We start from the raw sequence: 14623 nt of genomic DNA, 5'->3' as shown, positions 1-14623 counted from the left end.
AACTGCATGACTCCAGAAAGAATGGGGAAAAGCTATCGATTAGCCTATGGTTAAAATCACACTAATTTAAATACCCCCATAGGACTAGAATAATGATGCATCTGTAGTAACCAATGGGAGTAAAATGCTATTGGTTACAACAGTTAATAACAATGTAGATACATTCCTGTTAGTATTGTTGCCGTCATCCACTGTAAAGCGTAACTTAATTTATTGTTAGGATCACTGGTCAACATGTTTTCCATATTAAATAAGGTAAGCAAATCCCAAAACCTTTTCTGGACGGTAACTAAAAATGCAGTAGTACCCAGGAAATACAAGTTAAAGTGCCCCCACGCTAATGGAGCACTCTGTTATGAGCACACTGTTGTAATCTGATGGGTCAGCTGCGTTGAATGTGAAGGAAGAGCAAGCGGAACAGACCTTGTGACTAGTGCAGATATGATGTCTGTGATTGTGCCGTTGAGCTCGGTCAGCAGCTCCTCGATAGGCCCGGGGATGGGCAGCTGCTGGCGGAGGTGCTCAGCCCTTCGGATCTGTTGCCGGTTCTGCCAGATGGTCTCCGCCAGCTTTTCACACCTGCGCAGAGGGAGAAAGCGCTGTGGTCAACCCTGATGGCACACAGGAATCATAAGAGCTCCAGCTACGGAAAGCAGCAAGTAAAAGGTGCCCATTTCAAATTAGCTTTATTAATTCACTTTCGTTCGAGCACGTTTTAAATATCATTACTAATATAGCACCTACCTCTGACTTGGAACATTAAAACCTTAACAAAGTATTATCTGCTCTTGGGCGAACCCCTGTAACAGTTGAGCTATAGGATGCTGCAGGTTTTAGGGAGAGACTTCAGCAGACGGATGGGAATGTGCCTGAGTGACGGACAAGATGCACAAGAAGGAAGACCCAGACACGCAGGTGGACAAGTGGACAACTGGACTCACCAGGACTGCAGCACATCCAATCCCCCCTCGGGGGGCCCCCCATTCCCCGCCAGCTGCTGCCGCCTCTTCCACTGGATCAGCTCGTCATCCAGGATGACAGTCTGCTGCTTCCTGAGCGTCTGCAGAGTCTTCTGATGCTTCTCGGCCAGGTCCTGAGGGCACATGGGTAGACAGACATGAACGAAGAAATAAGTCTCAGCACAGGACGATGCACAATGCCTGAAATGAGTCATGCCTGCATATAATTTGTATAAGTGCACTGAAAACCTCATGCTGTAGACAAGGTTTTATACAGCTTTATTGCTGTTTATTGCACATGGATTGGATGAAATGATTGCATTGAGCCCCATTTTAAAAAGAAAACATCTCAAAAACACAACATAATTGTACAATTTACATGGAGTAGTGGAGTAGTTGATTCCTTTGTAGAAAGAATGCTGGATTCTGGACTTCAAGAGCCAAAGCAGAGAAGCCCTGGTTTGGATGGTCTCATGTTGATGTCTGCTTCATGTCATGGCCACTGCTCTTTCAACAGCAAGGTTCCCCTGCTCTCCATGCTGGTTTTGCAGCTTTTTACAGCTGTGGCACATTGGTTTGGGGTAACATACCAGTCTGTATTTCTGTAGTGTGTTGGCCTCCCGAGTGAGCCAGGCCTCCACAGTGGCCCTCTTGGTCTGCAGGCTGGGTTCCCTCAACAGGCGGTCCGCAGGGGGCAGAGTGGACAGGCTAGTCAGCTGGGCTGGAGGACACAAGGCAAAGGCAGGATCGTCACCATGGAGACACCAATCATACCCGTCCCAACTCACTGAACCACTCTAATTTGACAAGGTAAACTGGGAGTGGACCTATAATAAAGTCAGGTCCCAATCTGGAGAAAACAGGTTAAACCATTTCTGAGGAGCAGTGTTTACAAATTCAAATGTTCCTAGCCAGCCAACTCCACATGGGGCTTTTTGAAATGGTAAAAATGAAATAATCATTCCTAAATTTTTCTGCATTTTACAGACTGGACTTGTCTGCACACTGCCAGCCTGTCTTGGGAGAGTAGCACAAATGGAAGCAGATACAGCAACAGCGACAGGTGCAATAAAACACTGATAAAGTTGGCTAAAGCATATGTAGAGACCTAAATACACTGAGGGACACTGAAACCCTGGAAACCACAATCATGCTGTGGCACACACACACACTTTTCAGAGCACACCTGGTCCATGCATGCAGAGACACTGACCCCTGTGCTGGGGATATGGGCACAGGTACAGTATATAAACTAACTTGCACACAACAAGCTATACAGTGAAACACAGACTGAACCACAGAGCCATACGTTCCACAGTGGGCACAGCAACCTTCTAATTCTCTTACTCTTGAGTGGTGATTCCCCCCCATTTTCCAGTACTGCAAAAGGTGCATATAAGCCATGAGAGATAAGTATTGATACTGTAAATCTGGAAGGAGGTTACTGACAGTTTTACTTGATTTATTTGGCTTTCAATATTAGCAGCTCACTCATCCCAGTGAGAGTTAATGCACTCGACTGAGTTAGTTAACTGAACATGCAGTGCAAACAGCAGTACAATTCGAAGCATTCAGAGATTCCACGGCCCATGGACAGTACTCAGCAGAGACTCACCCTGGATGCGTAGGCTCTCCTGATACTGGATGATGAAGTACTCCTGGTTGTGCTGCAGCTTGCGGAGGTCGTTCTCCGTGTCCTGGGTCATCACGCGCAGCTCCTCGAAGGCCTGGTTGATCTGCTGGTACTTCTGAGACATACTGTCCAGCAGCCCTCCTCCCGGAGAGCTCGACTGTGAGAGGAACGCCAAACAAAAAGGTTGTCTTTACACTGCCCAGCCACATCGAGGAAGCCTACGGTTCAGCAGGCGAGAGTCTAAGAATGATTAGCTACTGAACAACCACGAGACAACTTCTCAACACGGCTGTGACCTGGGTTTTCACCCTTGTGAAAACGCTAACAGCACAGCTCCAAGGCCTTGTCAATACTCTTCCTCAAGGCAGGGGCAAAGGCTTGGGGAAAACCACAGTCTTAAGACGGTGGATATTCATCATTGATGGCAGGGGACCAGTCAGGGAACAGGTGAGGCAAAATAAACCAAGCAGGCTAGTACAAAAACAAATCCACATGCAGCCAGCTCCCACACAAAATGAAATTCTTGAGAGAATCTGATCTTTCGGACAGTCAACTTAAACTCTTAACAGCCCAGCCTTTTTGTGTTTCGTGATGTGCAAGCTTTTTTAGAAATAAGAAAAAACAAGCAGAAAACTAAACACTTAATAGGAATTTTCACAAGATCTGTCCAGGCAGCTTTGGGACAAAATAAGGATTATGAAATGCTGGTGTATCCAGTATTTGGATTTTAGGTTGTAGCATTTTTTTTTCTGTTTTCAAAATATTTTGCTTTTGAATTGTTTCCCTAATGATCTGAAGCATTACACAAAGGAATATCACAAACAGGATACACAGGTCACATGTTGAAACAGAACCTCCTCTGTGTACATAATTCAGTCCTGGAACTGAACAGCCTCACCTCATACACGTGCTGTGCAGGGAAAGGCAGGGGGTGTCTGGCTCAGCTCAGAGGTGAGCATGTTAACAAAGCTCTGAAAGGAAGGCTTTTCAATGACAACACAATCAAACTACTTCACTGCCTCTGGGCAGTGTGCGCTTGTGTATCCTGTTTTTCTTTTGAGACAGCTAAGTTTCCATGTGATCAGAAAAAAGAACAATCACAAGAAAAAAACAAAAACAAGACCACTTCAAGCACAAATACTGCAAAACATGGATGGCAAAACAAAAAGAAATCCCGTTTTGCTTCTTCCTCTTGACTCATGCTCAACATCACGCACAACTGCACAACATTTCCAAGCGTTTCTCAAATGCAAGCTTGTTTCGTTATTGATCCTCCTTTACAGACGGAAGTAAAGGAAACTCTTATTGCATGGCAGGATTTAGATGTTGCAGGCTCTTGTTCAAATCTTAAATAAAAATGTATATGTATCAAGAATGTACTGTATGTACACTGCCAATATGCCCAATACAAGATAAGCAGTAGGGTAAAAGTCAGTAGTTGATGAAGGCTCATATACAGGTGCAGGCAGCATGTAGAATCTGAACTGGCTCAGACTGCTATGCAATGGGAGTCTCTGCTTGCTACTGTGTGAAAAGGGTGGTCTTAGATATATGCAAGATGAGCCTCCATATCTTTGAAACAGGACCAGTTTTAAAAGCTGTGACAGACACGTCACATCTTGTTTTTTTCAGTTGGCAATAAATACACTTCCTAACTCCCTTATCTTCTGTCATTTAGAGTGGAAAAATAGCAGGGATTTGAAAAACAAATTTAAAGTGCTGGTAAATGTAAAACCAAACAAAAAAACAGCATAAATTAGAGAAAAACACTCTTATAATAACACAATTTAAATTTTGTACAAGTATCAAGTATTGGAATCCTAATAAAAATAAAGCCTGTAATACTGATTTTCTGAAAGACAGTAACATTTTCTTTAATAAGTCAAACCAATTTTGAACAAACACCAATTTCTGAATTTTGAGAATATGTTCAGTAAAATCATCAAATTGATGTTTATTCATACGACTTCTTTTGGATTTTCACTAAGTTGGACTGTTTTTTTTTTGTTGCCCTTACCCATTAGAAAAACCCACATCAGCTTTGGAAAATCATGAAGTCATTCGATCAGAACTTCGGCAAATTTAAAAATCTGCTCAGTCCCAAAGAGTCTAGCATTGCTCTGTTGGGCTACAGCCCACATTCTGCGTACGAGTGGGATGTTTTTCCACATGTTCTCAATTGTCAGCTGCTGGGATCTCATGTTGTCAGGAAGACCACAGTAAATACAGTAATGAAAGGGAATTGCTTACATTTGTTGCCTCTCGCACCAGTCTCTGCTCAGTGTAGAGAATGTGTTTTATACATCGCACTAGCTCCAGCGGGCAGCGGTCGTACGTACTCTGCAAGACAACGAGCATCAGAAGGAGATCAACATAAGCACAGAACACATGGGCTCTTGAGATTTGGCTCACCTCTCTTGCGTGTCGATAGATTTTGTTGTGCGCAAAACACTAGTGAAACACTAGCTTTTAAGGAGCTGTGTTCATCTGCTGATTTGACATGATTGCGCTGCAATTCAAAAGATGTTATTTGTCTTTTAAAACTAATTACACCGTACCAAAGCATGAGCATGTCAAACAATGTTGGTGTGAAACAACATTAAAACGGGACTGCTTTGGAAGAGTACTTATAATTAATGTCCTGAAAACTCAGAAGTTTCCTGCCATAACTCTGGCAACTGACCTCTTTGGCCCCAACATTCCTATGTGAACCCATTCCTCTATCCTAAACCAATTTACACTGGGTGATAACACCTTATACACCTTAGACTTCAAAGACACAGGTGGGCTCTGTATAGTAATTACAGATAAGACCCCCCAGTAATAGAAACACTAGCAACCTTTGTTGTTTGCAAAAGAACATTGCTTAATCCTTTATCTGCCACCTTAAGAAGAGAAGCTGGAACTATTCCTAAAGGGCACAGCAATGAGACATGAGGCCCTTCCACTCCACTGCACAGGCAGCACTTTAATGGTTCTATTGATCCTGCCAATATCAATTAAACAGTCAAAAAGCATGAAGCATCAGAATGCGCAATGGAGTAAAGTGGAATGAGTGGAAGGTGAGAAGCCCCTGTCAAGAAGTGTTGGGAAATGGCTGTGGACAGGCCAACAAATGCGATTCTGGAACCGTGACCGTCAGATCCAGGTCAGTGAGTAACAGGATTAGAGCAACACAGCTGGGAATTTTTCTTCTTTTCATCTTAAACATGCTGCCAGTGGCGGTGAAACCCATATGTACACTGCATGAAAAGTGTGTACTTAAAAATCACACATCAAATTGACTGAGCATTTCTTCTGTACTTTGCTCACTTCTGATCTCTGATTCTTTTTCTTCTATCATGAGTAGATGTAACTGAGCGTGCAGAGATTACAGAGAGCATTTCCATCCATTATCAGAAAGCTGCTTATCTCCACAGTCCTTTGGCTGGAAACCTGGAGAAGGATTCACTGAAGGGAGTGGGAGGGAGGGCCGTTTTTGTTCTACTGGGGGAACTGTCATACTGTTTTGTTTTAGACCTCTTCCGTTTTGAAAAACTGAAAACATGTTTCTTCACAAAAACTAGACCACACATACTGAATAGCCAAACGTGTTATTGGTTGTGTGGCCTACTCTCATTTATAACCTTCATTCTGTGTTCTTGGGGGTTTCCCCATTTCTGCACTTCACAACAAACCAATCTGAACTAATGGAAGTCCAGGCTTGGGATAATGGCACCATCCATCCATCAGCAGAGAGTTGAGGGTCACAGTGAGCCATAGTGTTTCCTGTAAGCACAGGGTGTGATGTAGGACTAAGAGCACCCTGGATATGATCGCAGGCCCACACAGAAAAACACAATTCCCAGTAGCCAATCAGACTCATCTTGCAAATTTCTGGGAGGTGTGCAGAAACTGGGCCACTAAGGAAAAACCCACACAAACACAAGGTGAATGTGCAAACTCCACACGGAGAGACACCTGAGCCCAGAACTGAACCCTGTGAACCCTCAGAGCTGTTAGGCAGCAGCACCAATCACCACACTAATGTGCCACCCCAAAACATACATATTACATGTAACACATCAAAGATTTACCTTGTTTCAAAACTGGTCAGCAGTACATGGCCGATAAAAAGAAAAACACTTTAAAAAAACAGCATCTGAACCAACATTGTTACAATAGATTTATATGCACACTGACTACAAGTAGTTTTACTCAGAGCCTGCTGAACAAAACAGAGGAAATTTAAATAAAACCAGACTTTGGCATTTCAGATGGTGAAGTAGCTGGAGGAGAGGGGTTTTCATGTTTCGTGTTGAACAATAGTGAAAGAGGCAGTACACACAGAAAGGAGTTGTGGTCTTTTAAGGGCCTTAAGCATCTTGTGTCTATTTTTGTTCATGTGATACGGCTTTGAACATTCTGGGGGCTGATCTGGTTTGATGATTAAAAACAAAAATCCAATAATTATGAAGCAAGTTTGGTTCCTCTTGAGAACATGCAGTCTTGATTGGTACATGTCATCTATTCCCGGGGGACACTGATCACTACCTCTGGAGCCTGTTTGTCTCCTACTTAATTCTTCCAATAATTTAGCCGCTTGTGTGCTCTTTGTACGTCTAGTTAATTTTGCCATTTGTCACAAAAGGGATCTGCTGACAAATGGTATTCAGCATAAAATATGTCAGTGCTCTTATGCTGACTGAAACCCACAGTAGTGTTTAAAATTGTAATGATTTGCAATAAGTTTCTAAAATGCAGGTTTCCTACTGTTCCCTTTAAGTCTTCAAGCCCTTACTGCACCCTTTAAGCAGTTACTAGACACATGCTGTCTTTTGCTTTCTGAACAGAGTGTGGTCCATGTCTGTTGCACAGTCCTACTATAGTGCAGTGAACACACTACTCAAACCTGCACTATTGTCCCAATGTTTTTAAGAGCATCCACCTTCTGCGTAGGTGTCCATTTCAAGAAAAGCCTTGAAATAATAGGTGGAAAAGGAAAGATGAGGTGCCCAAAGGATTTTCTACCACATAGGGTAGATAGGCTGAACGGCCTCCTCTTGTTTGTAACTTTCCTTATGGGGACTTATGAAGGATACTGAAGATGTGCCCCCACCTTGAGCTGACTTGCGTAGTGCCCAAGTTTGATCTTCAACAGGAAACCATCTTCACCAACTTGGTGTTCTGCTTTTTTCTGGAGCTCCTGGATCAAACTGTCCAGCAGCCGTTTGGCCTTGAATTCCTCCTGAGGATTCTCCAAATCGATGGAATCCCTTCCCAAGAAAAACACAGAACAGAAAAATTGAGATGGTTAAGTGGCAAGTTAGCCTGCGTTTCAGCACTCTCACTCTAGGTTATCAAACGGTGAGGCTTTTCAATTCCTCATTTCGGTGCCAAAAATATGTTGACTAAAAAGCATTTATCAAATACTGCAGGTTTTCATTACAAAGTAACACTATTATTAAACTTTTCACTTGCCTGATGTTATCAAAAGTGACTTAATGATGCAAACGTAAAAATACAGTGCAAAATATTATATAGTGCATTTACAAGCGGTTTCTCTATAAAAAATGCTTTATAGCAGGAAAAAATGTACTCATTGAGAGGAGACAGCAGGATTATGCAATTACAATAAAGGTTTGCAATACAGCAGGAAAGCAAAGGGCAGACACAACCAATTAAATAAAAAAAATAATTAAATAGAGTCTTGATTTGAAAGAGCACAGGGAAGGTGACTGTCTGATATCCGTAGGGACAGAAGTCCAGAGCTTAGGGGCGCAGCTGAAGAAGGCCCTGTCATCCATAGAGTGTAGAAGGACATGGGGGACAAACAGGAGACCAGAATTAGATGAATGAAGGTGGCAAGATGGAGTGTAGGACGACAGTAGGTCAGACAGATACTGAGGTCCTAAGCCATATAAACCCTTACAGGTGAGCATCTGCAGTTTTAAATTGACACCAATCATGATAGGAAGCCAGTGAAAGGACTCCAGGGTGTGGAGACAGTGAATTGCAGTATGACTGACATCCAAAGCACTTGTCAAAGTATGTACAGCCGGTGTCAAACTAGGGAAGGAGAATTAAGGATAACAGTGATGTGAACAGTGTACACAGTATAGCTCCACACCTACCACATCTGGCTTTCGATCCACTGGGACAGGTAGTGGCGGACCTCAATAGGAAAGTGCTGCCCGTACAGGGACTGCATCTGGTGCAGAGCCTCCCCTTGGAGCTGCTGGGCCTGGATCCACACTGCCATCTTCAGCACCCTACGAGACATACGGCACATCAGAGCCTCGCTGCCAGCAGAGCTTCTCTTTGCAAAGCCCTAGCGTGACCGCTCAGCAAAAATCAGGCTCTGCTGCTGTGACTGCTTTTGCTGAAGAAGGTCATGGTCACTTGGAGCCTGTCCTTCTGGACAGGCCGCCAGTCCACTGTAAGGGTCAAGGAGAAAGGGACAATTCAGCATAGCCAATCAAACCTCCTCTGCTTATCTTTCAAGGGGGAGCAAACCGGAGCTCCTGGAGAAAACCCACATGAACACATGGAAAAATGCCACACAGAAGGCGCCCCAGGCCGGAACTGAACCCGGGACCCAGGCGTTGAAGAGCAGTGCAATTATCCACCACCCTACCCTTGGCAAAGCTGTTGCACATAAACTGATTTCATCTGGCCACAGATCTACTGTAACATTAAATCAACATGAGAAGCACTTTTGTGTCTTCCACTCTCTGAACCTTTCAGTGAGGAAAAAAAATGACAATGAAGACTAACCTTGAAGAACCTCGTATAAGAACAGCAGGACAAGTTTTGGGCTTTCATGTTTTAAACCCATTCATAACTTCAAAACTTTTGTCCCCAAAGGCAGCATGATCTTATAATTTTTCACTACAATTTAAGCTTTCAGTTAGCATAACTTGTGCTTTTCTGTTCAAGGTCTTTCACAGCTACTTTGAAAGGTGCACGTGACTCAAAGTGCTGTACAGTTACCAACAAAACATCTCCCGGGCCCAGAGGGAAGTGTTAAATTTGTCCTGTTGATAAAATAATTAAGCCAATTACTGTGAGCACCACAATGCTCTGGGGATGAAAAGCAGTCAAAGTAGTGCAGACTTCTGGGCATTGTTTGACACCTCTGCCTTTGAGCTATGCCATCCACTATGGGACAGAGACAAAAAAGAATATGATAATGTGCAGAGCACTTGCTGAAAGACAGTAATGTTGAGTCGTTACTGAGACACTTACTGCCTATCACTGCTAAAGAGGCAACTAGAAAGACAATTACCTCAGTTCACATAGAAATACTCACAGCTGCCATGTGAGAGGCCTTGGTTTTCCCTTTTTAATTGAAGACTTGAGTTCACTTTGCAGCAGCGGTTACTTTCTCATAAACAATGGGATAAGTTCTCAGTGTCAACACTAGTGTGGTTGTCAAAAGAAAATCGACTGTATAGTATACTGTGAGTAAATGGATTCAATTAATGTCAGGCGATTAATCACTTCATTCAAACCTACACAAGTTTTTGAAAGCACCTACTGTATAAGCAAACCACAAGATAAGGTATAGCTGAAACCTGCTGCATTTAGCTCAGTTTTTGCAATGGCAAGGAAGGAAACTTTTATAAGGGAAGTACACAACTCCGCCATAGTGCCAAGAAGAACAACAAACTGAAAACCGCAGAACTGGCCTATTTTCCCACCATAGCTCTGCCCCAGGCCAGGTTCGCTGATAAAGGGCTCACCTGTTGCCCACAGCTGTACTGTCATGTTGTCAATGTGGATCATTTTAGATGGCAGGGTTCAGCAGAACTTTATAGTGTATCAAAGGATACACAATAGCCCAGTTCAGAACAGGGGTTCACAGGAAGGATGGGTATCAATAAGCAATAACATTGGAGCAGTATCTAGGTCTGCCTCTCTGTTTTTCATGTTCAATCACATGTGAGCTTCCAAAACTTTACATTCTAAAAAATGAGTCATAACACAGAAATATGCACATGTAGACCTATATGCATGTACATGAATAAAAGAGGAAGTGGCATACTTTTTTAAATATAAAAAAAGAACGCTTGCAAAAAATGACAAAAAAGGAAGGAGGACAAAATTTTAAAAAACAGGAACTGGACACGATGCTAGTGTTTTCACTGTGGCTCATTTGTGTTGTGTTAACACTCAGGGTCAACTAGGTTACCTGCAGTTCTGCTCCTGTCTAACCGGCTGATTAGTACTTTGTCCATGTGCTTCTTTTCCAATGCTTCCTCCTCACAGCTGAATGCCGTTACTGTATGTCTGCACATACACTTCTGTCTGATTTGTTTTTTTGGTATCATAGATTGCATAAAAAGTGTGCATAAGTTACACACACACAAGAATAAAATTACAAAATTCAGTATTGCAAAATAGGATCTCGGATCTTTTTCAATATCTCCAACCTCTACCCCCATTTAATACCACATTATATATTACGCAGCACAAAACAATATGGAAATGAATTCAAAAGCAAAGAGCTTAAAATGCTTATAAATTAATGAATAGCTGGATGACAAAAATATTAAACATTAATATGTAGCAGTTCAGGCATAAAGAGACCTGCACAATTGAACCCTGGAAATCTAACACTTCGACAATCCAGCCATCAAACTCCAACATCCGAGTCCAGAGCAGCAAAAAACATACTGCAGCTTTCCCACACACATTACACATGGACACAATCCAAGTCTAGAATGGAAGTTAATTCTAATGTTACAAACCAAGGTCACTTCTGCAGACAAAACAAAATAGTGTGGAGTGTGACAGGGCTCGTTTGTGAGAGTGTTATCTTGATGTCATCCCTTAATATACCCAATAGCACTGGATTGTCTCAGAGGGTCGGCCCTTTCATATAGTGGAATTCAGCTGAAACTATATTGTGTTGTTCAGTTCTGGAAGTAGGACAGAGAGACAGCAATTGACTCCTAGTTGGAGACAGAAGAGACGAGTAATAGCTAGGAGAAATACACAAATGTCCTCTCTACCTAATAAAAACTAATGAGCACTGGACAACACACATTACAGCATTTTTAAATTACTCATATTAGTGCTCCACCTCATTAAATATAAACACTTTCATTGCTTGCCTCTGTATCTTACGCCAGTTAATTCACTGACTAAAGCCTAAAAGCCTATTTTATATACATAAGCATTTACCAAAATGTATTAAGCAATCTTGGTATACTATTGTTTCCTGAAATAAGAAAGGGAATATTTTCATTTCCTTAATCCTTCTAATAAATCACATATATTGTTGGCAGAAATAGAACAAATGATGCTCAGCCCTCACTTGAAAAACTCCTATATTCCACACTCCTGTGCTGTTGTCAGTTGAAACACCACGCTCTGTTGCCTAAACAGCATGATATGTCTGGTTTCTGAGTGTAGCACAGCAGCAAGCTCTGGAGAGTGAGAGACAGAGACCTGGATTCAGTTGGCCAATTTACAAATTGATGATTTACAGGTAATCTGCAAAACCTCCTAGATGGCGGCTCTCCAGGACCAGCAATAACCAGCCCTGCTCTAAAATCTTGAGACTGAGTGACATGCAGTAAACAGTATATGCTATGCTGTTACTTCTTCAAGTCTCCAGAGTAATGTGCACCAACAATCATGTCTCTGTCATGGCTTCTTACTGTATATCATGTTCCTTTCCCAAAGAGAATCAGATAAAACGCCAGCTACTACTTCACCGATCCCAGGAATCTTGGAATACATCCCGTGCTGGGCCATTGGCATTATTTTCGACAGGATGGGCCTTCCTAAAAAACATGCCATTCTCTTACATTCTGGCAAGGTGAAGTATATTTTCAACGCACATCCCCCGAGAACCTTAATTTACCTCATAAAAGGCGATCTGCAAATAAACTGCTAGTGCCTGGCTACTGTTACAGCAAAAAAAAAGACAGCAAAAAAAACTGTCTGATCCCTCCCAACCCACACAGAGCACACTCGGGGCGTCTCTTGGACAGCAAGAGCCGCAGAAAGAGCCACCACCTATTATGTAACATTTTGCAGCAGCCAGTCACTGTAAAATATCAGCCCTCTCACACAAGGCTCAAGAGACAGGAGATAATAGGTTGCAAAAAAAAAAAGTGTACAGTGGAACCCTTTCCCTTTTTTGGGCTTTAAAGATGAACTACTTTCACATCAGTAATATTTCTCTTCCGGTGGTTTTTGACTTCTGCATTTTTTTGTGCTTTTTTTCCCAGATTTTTTTGCCTTTAAAAAAAGGCCTGCCAGATTAGATCTTAAGGAAGCGTGGCTAAGGGAAAACATGGCGGAGACCAGGGCTCCGCAGGCCTTCAGCGGAGCAACACAGCAGCCACAGGCGTCCGTCTGTCTCATGCCACTGAATTTGGTCAAGAAACAGACTACAGGGGCATAGTGAGGGGATGTATATTGTGTGTCTATGGACTAGGAAAGCTCAGTGAGAAAATAAGAAATATTCAATACTGTATATCTGTAATACTTATAACAAGGTCCAAACAAAGACATTTCCCAAAATAAATACAGACTAGCACCTATCCACTAGAGGCAAACAAAACTACAGTCCCCGATGGCTTCTCTTTGAGACTGCCTCTTCCCACCCAGTGGCAATGTGCCCCTTCATTTGCAAGTAGTATGTTGGTCAAACATCTCCTCAAAGCATTTACCAAGAAACCTAACACATCTAGCAACTCAGAGCAGTGAACTATTACATGTATTACCTGAATCCTCTGATGTTATCTAGTAAAGCAAGAAGGCACACCCATAAAAGTAAATGGCAACAGTACGACTAAAGAATTCATCTGATTTTTACGGAAGGGAATAAATGGTTAAAAAAAAATCAAAAAGGTTGTGCTTGTGAAAGCTTCTACTGTAGACTGTTATTCAAAAAATTCACGCATCACTTACAGTTCTAAACCACAGATCTCTCTACGCTGGCCTCAAGTCTGCAAAACAGCTGCATAAGGAAGATCATTATTCTGCACAGTTCTAGCATGGAAGTTACCTGTAGTAAGAAAAACTTCAAATTCTCTATGATTTATTCTGGTCTCATAGTGATCTTCACAGGCAAGTGAAGGTAGAATTAAGCGGTGCTCCTTTACTCAACTGTATGAAACAATTAAGGTCAAGAATCATCTTAATAGCCTTTTTTATTGCATATATCATATACTGTATGCATACTTAATAGGCTTCTCTATTGCATATGTTAATGTTTTATTATATATATTTACATTCTGCTTAGCGCTACGGGGCTAATTTCTCACTGCTGAAGGATCACTCGTGCAGTCATCAGTACCGAAAGCAAAGGTCTTCTGTGCCTTTGCAAAGGAAAGAAAAAGATCTGCAAATTCATTAGAGCAGAAGAAGGGTTACGAGTGAGTGCAGGCCCCCCCAGCTGGCTGTTTTCTAAAAGGAGTCAAGGTGTTAGCTTTGACACTATGGCTGAGTAAGCTTGGGCAACAGTCACAGGTAGACACTTTGTGAGGAAGTAGATAGTGGACACTTTTTTTTTTTTACACTGTTTCCACTAGTGGCTTCTGGTTTACATTTCACTACTGAAGACAGCCACTGGGGTGACCCTTTCAGTGCCTTTAGGGATTTCGAATACTCGCTCCTGAAGTCTTCTCTATTCCAGGCTAAAAAGATCCAAAGTCCACTTCCAAACAGGTGACAAAAACTGTACACCATATTCTAAATAAAGACTTACTAGTGCATTGTTAAATTTAACTGGACTTTCAACTTTAACTCTGCTGTGCATCAAGCAGAAAATCTTTAAACTGTTGGCCTCCAATACATGCGCTGAGCTCCCAAGCAGAGTTTTTTTCCCCACTTTCTTCTCAACGTGAAGCTACATTATGCTGTGAGCTGCTATTAACCTAGTTCTTGTGGGCTATGTTAATAGCAGCTCACAGCATAAATAATCAGGAAAATCTTCCACAAATGACATTTAAACAACTTTACAATTGAATTTCATTTGTGAAGATGCATCACGTCTATGAGCTTGCTTCTCCCTGCTGTGCTTTAAAGCTGT

General features: G+C 42.2%; 1 protein-coding gene across 7 annotated transcripts in view; it reads right to left on the bottom strand.

The window, feature by feature from the left end:
* stat5a (signal transducer and activator of transcription 5a) overlaps positions 1-14623 on the bottom strand; it is a 91011-nt gene that overhangs the window by 14160 nt on the left and 62228 nt on the right. For all 7 annotated transcript variants that reach the window (XM_088622988.1, XM_088622986.1, XM_088622984.1 and 4 more), the window contains 7 exons: positions 8706-8843; positions 7691-7847; positions 4843-4932; positions 2575-2749; positions 1550-1680; positions 942-1093; positions 424-579 (listed from right to left, as the gene is read on the bottom strand). In XM_088622988.1, the coding sequence (XP_088479114.1) occupies positions 424-579; positions 942-1093; positions 1550-1680; positions 2575-2749; positions 4843-4932; positions 7691-7847; positions 8706-8833 (989 nt within the window). In that variant the 5' untranslated portion in view covers positions 8834-8843. Of the gene's footprint in view, positions 1-423; positions 580-941; positions 1094-1549; positions 1681-2574; positions 2750-4842; positions 4933-7690; positions 7848-8705; positions 8844-14623 lie in introns of those variants that run through there.

Source organism: Lepisosteus platostomus, chromosome 28 (assembly GCF_059453375.1).
Source record: "Lepisosteus platostomus isolate fLepPlt1 chromosome 28, fLepPlt1.hap1, whole genome shotgun sequence".
In the NCBI taxonomy this organism is placed as follows: Eukaryota; Metazoa; Chordata; class Actinopteri; order Semionotiformes; family Lepisosteidae; genus Lepisosteus; species Lepisosteus platostomus.
The sequence above is the reverse complement of the archived record's forward strand: the minus strand, read 5'-3'. Positions and strand labels throughout refer to the sequence as shown.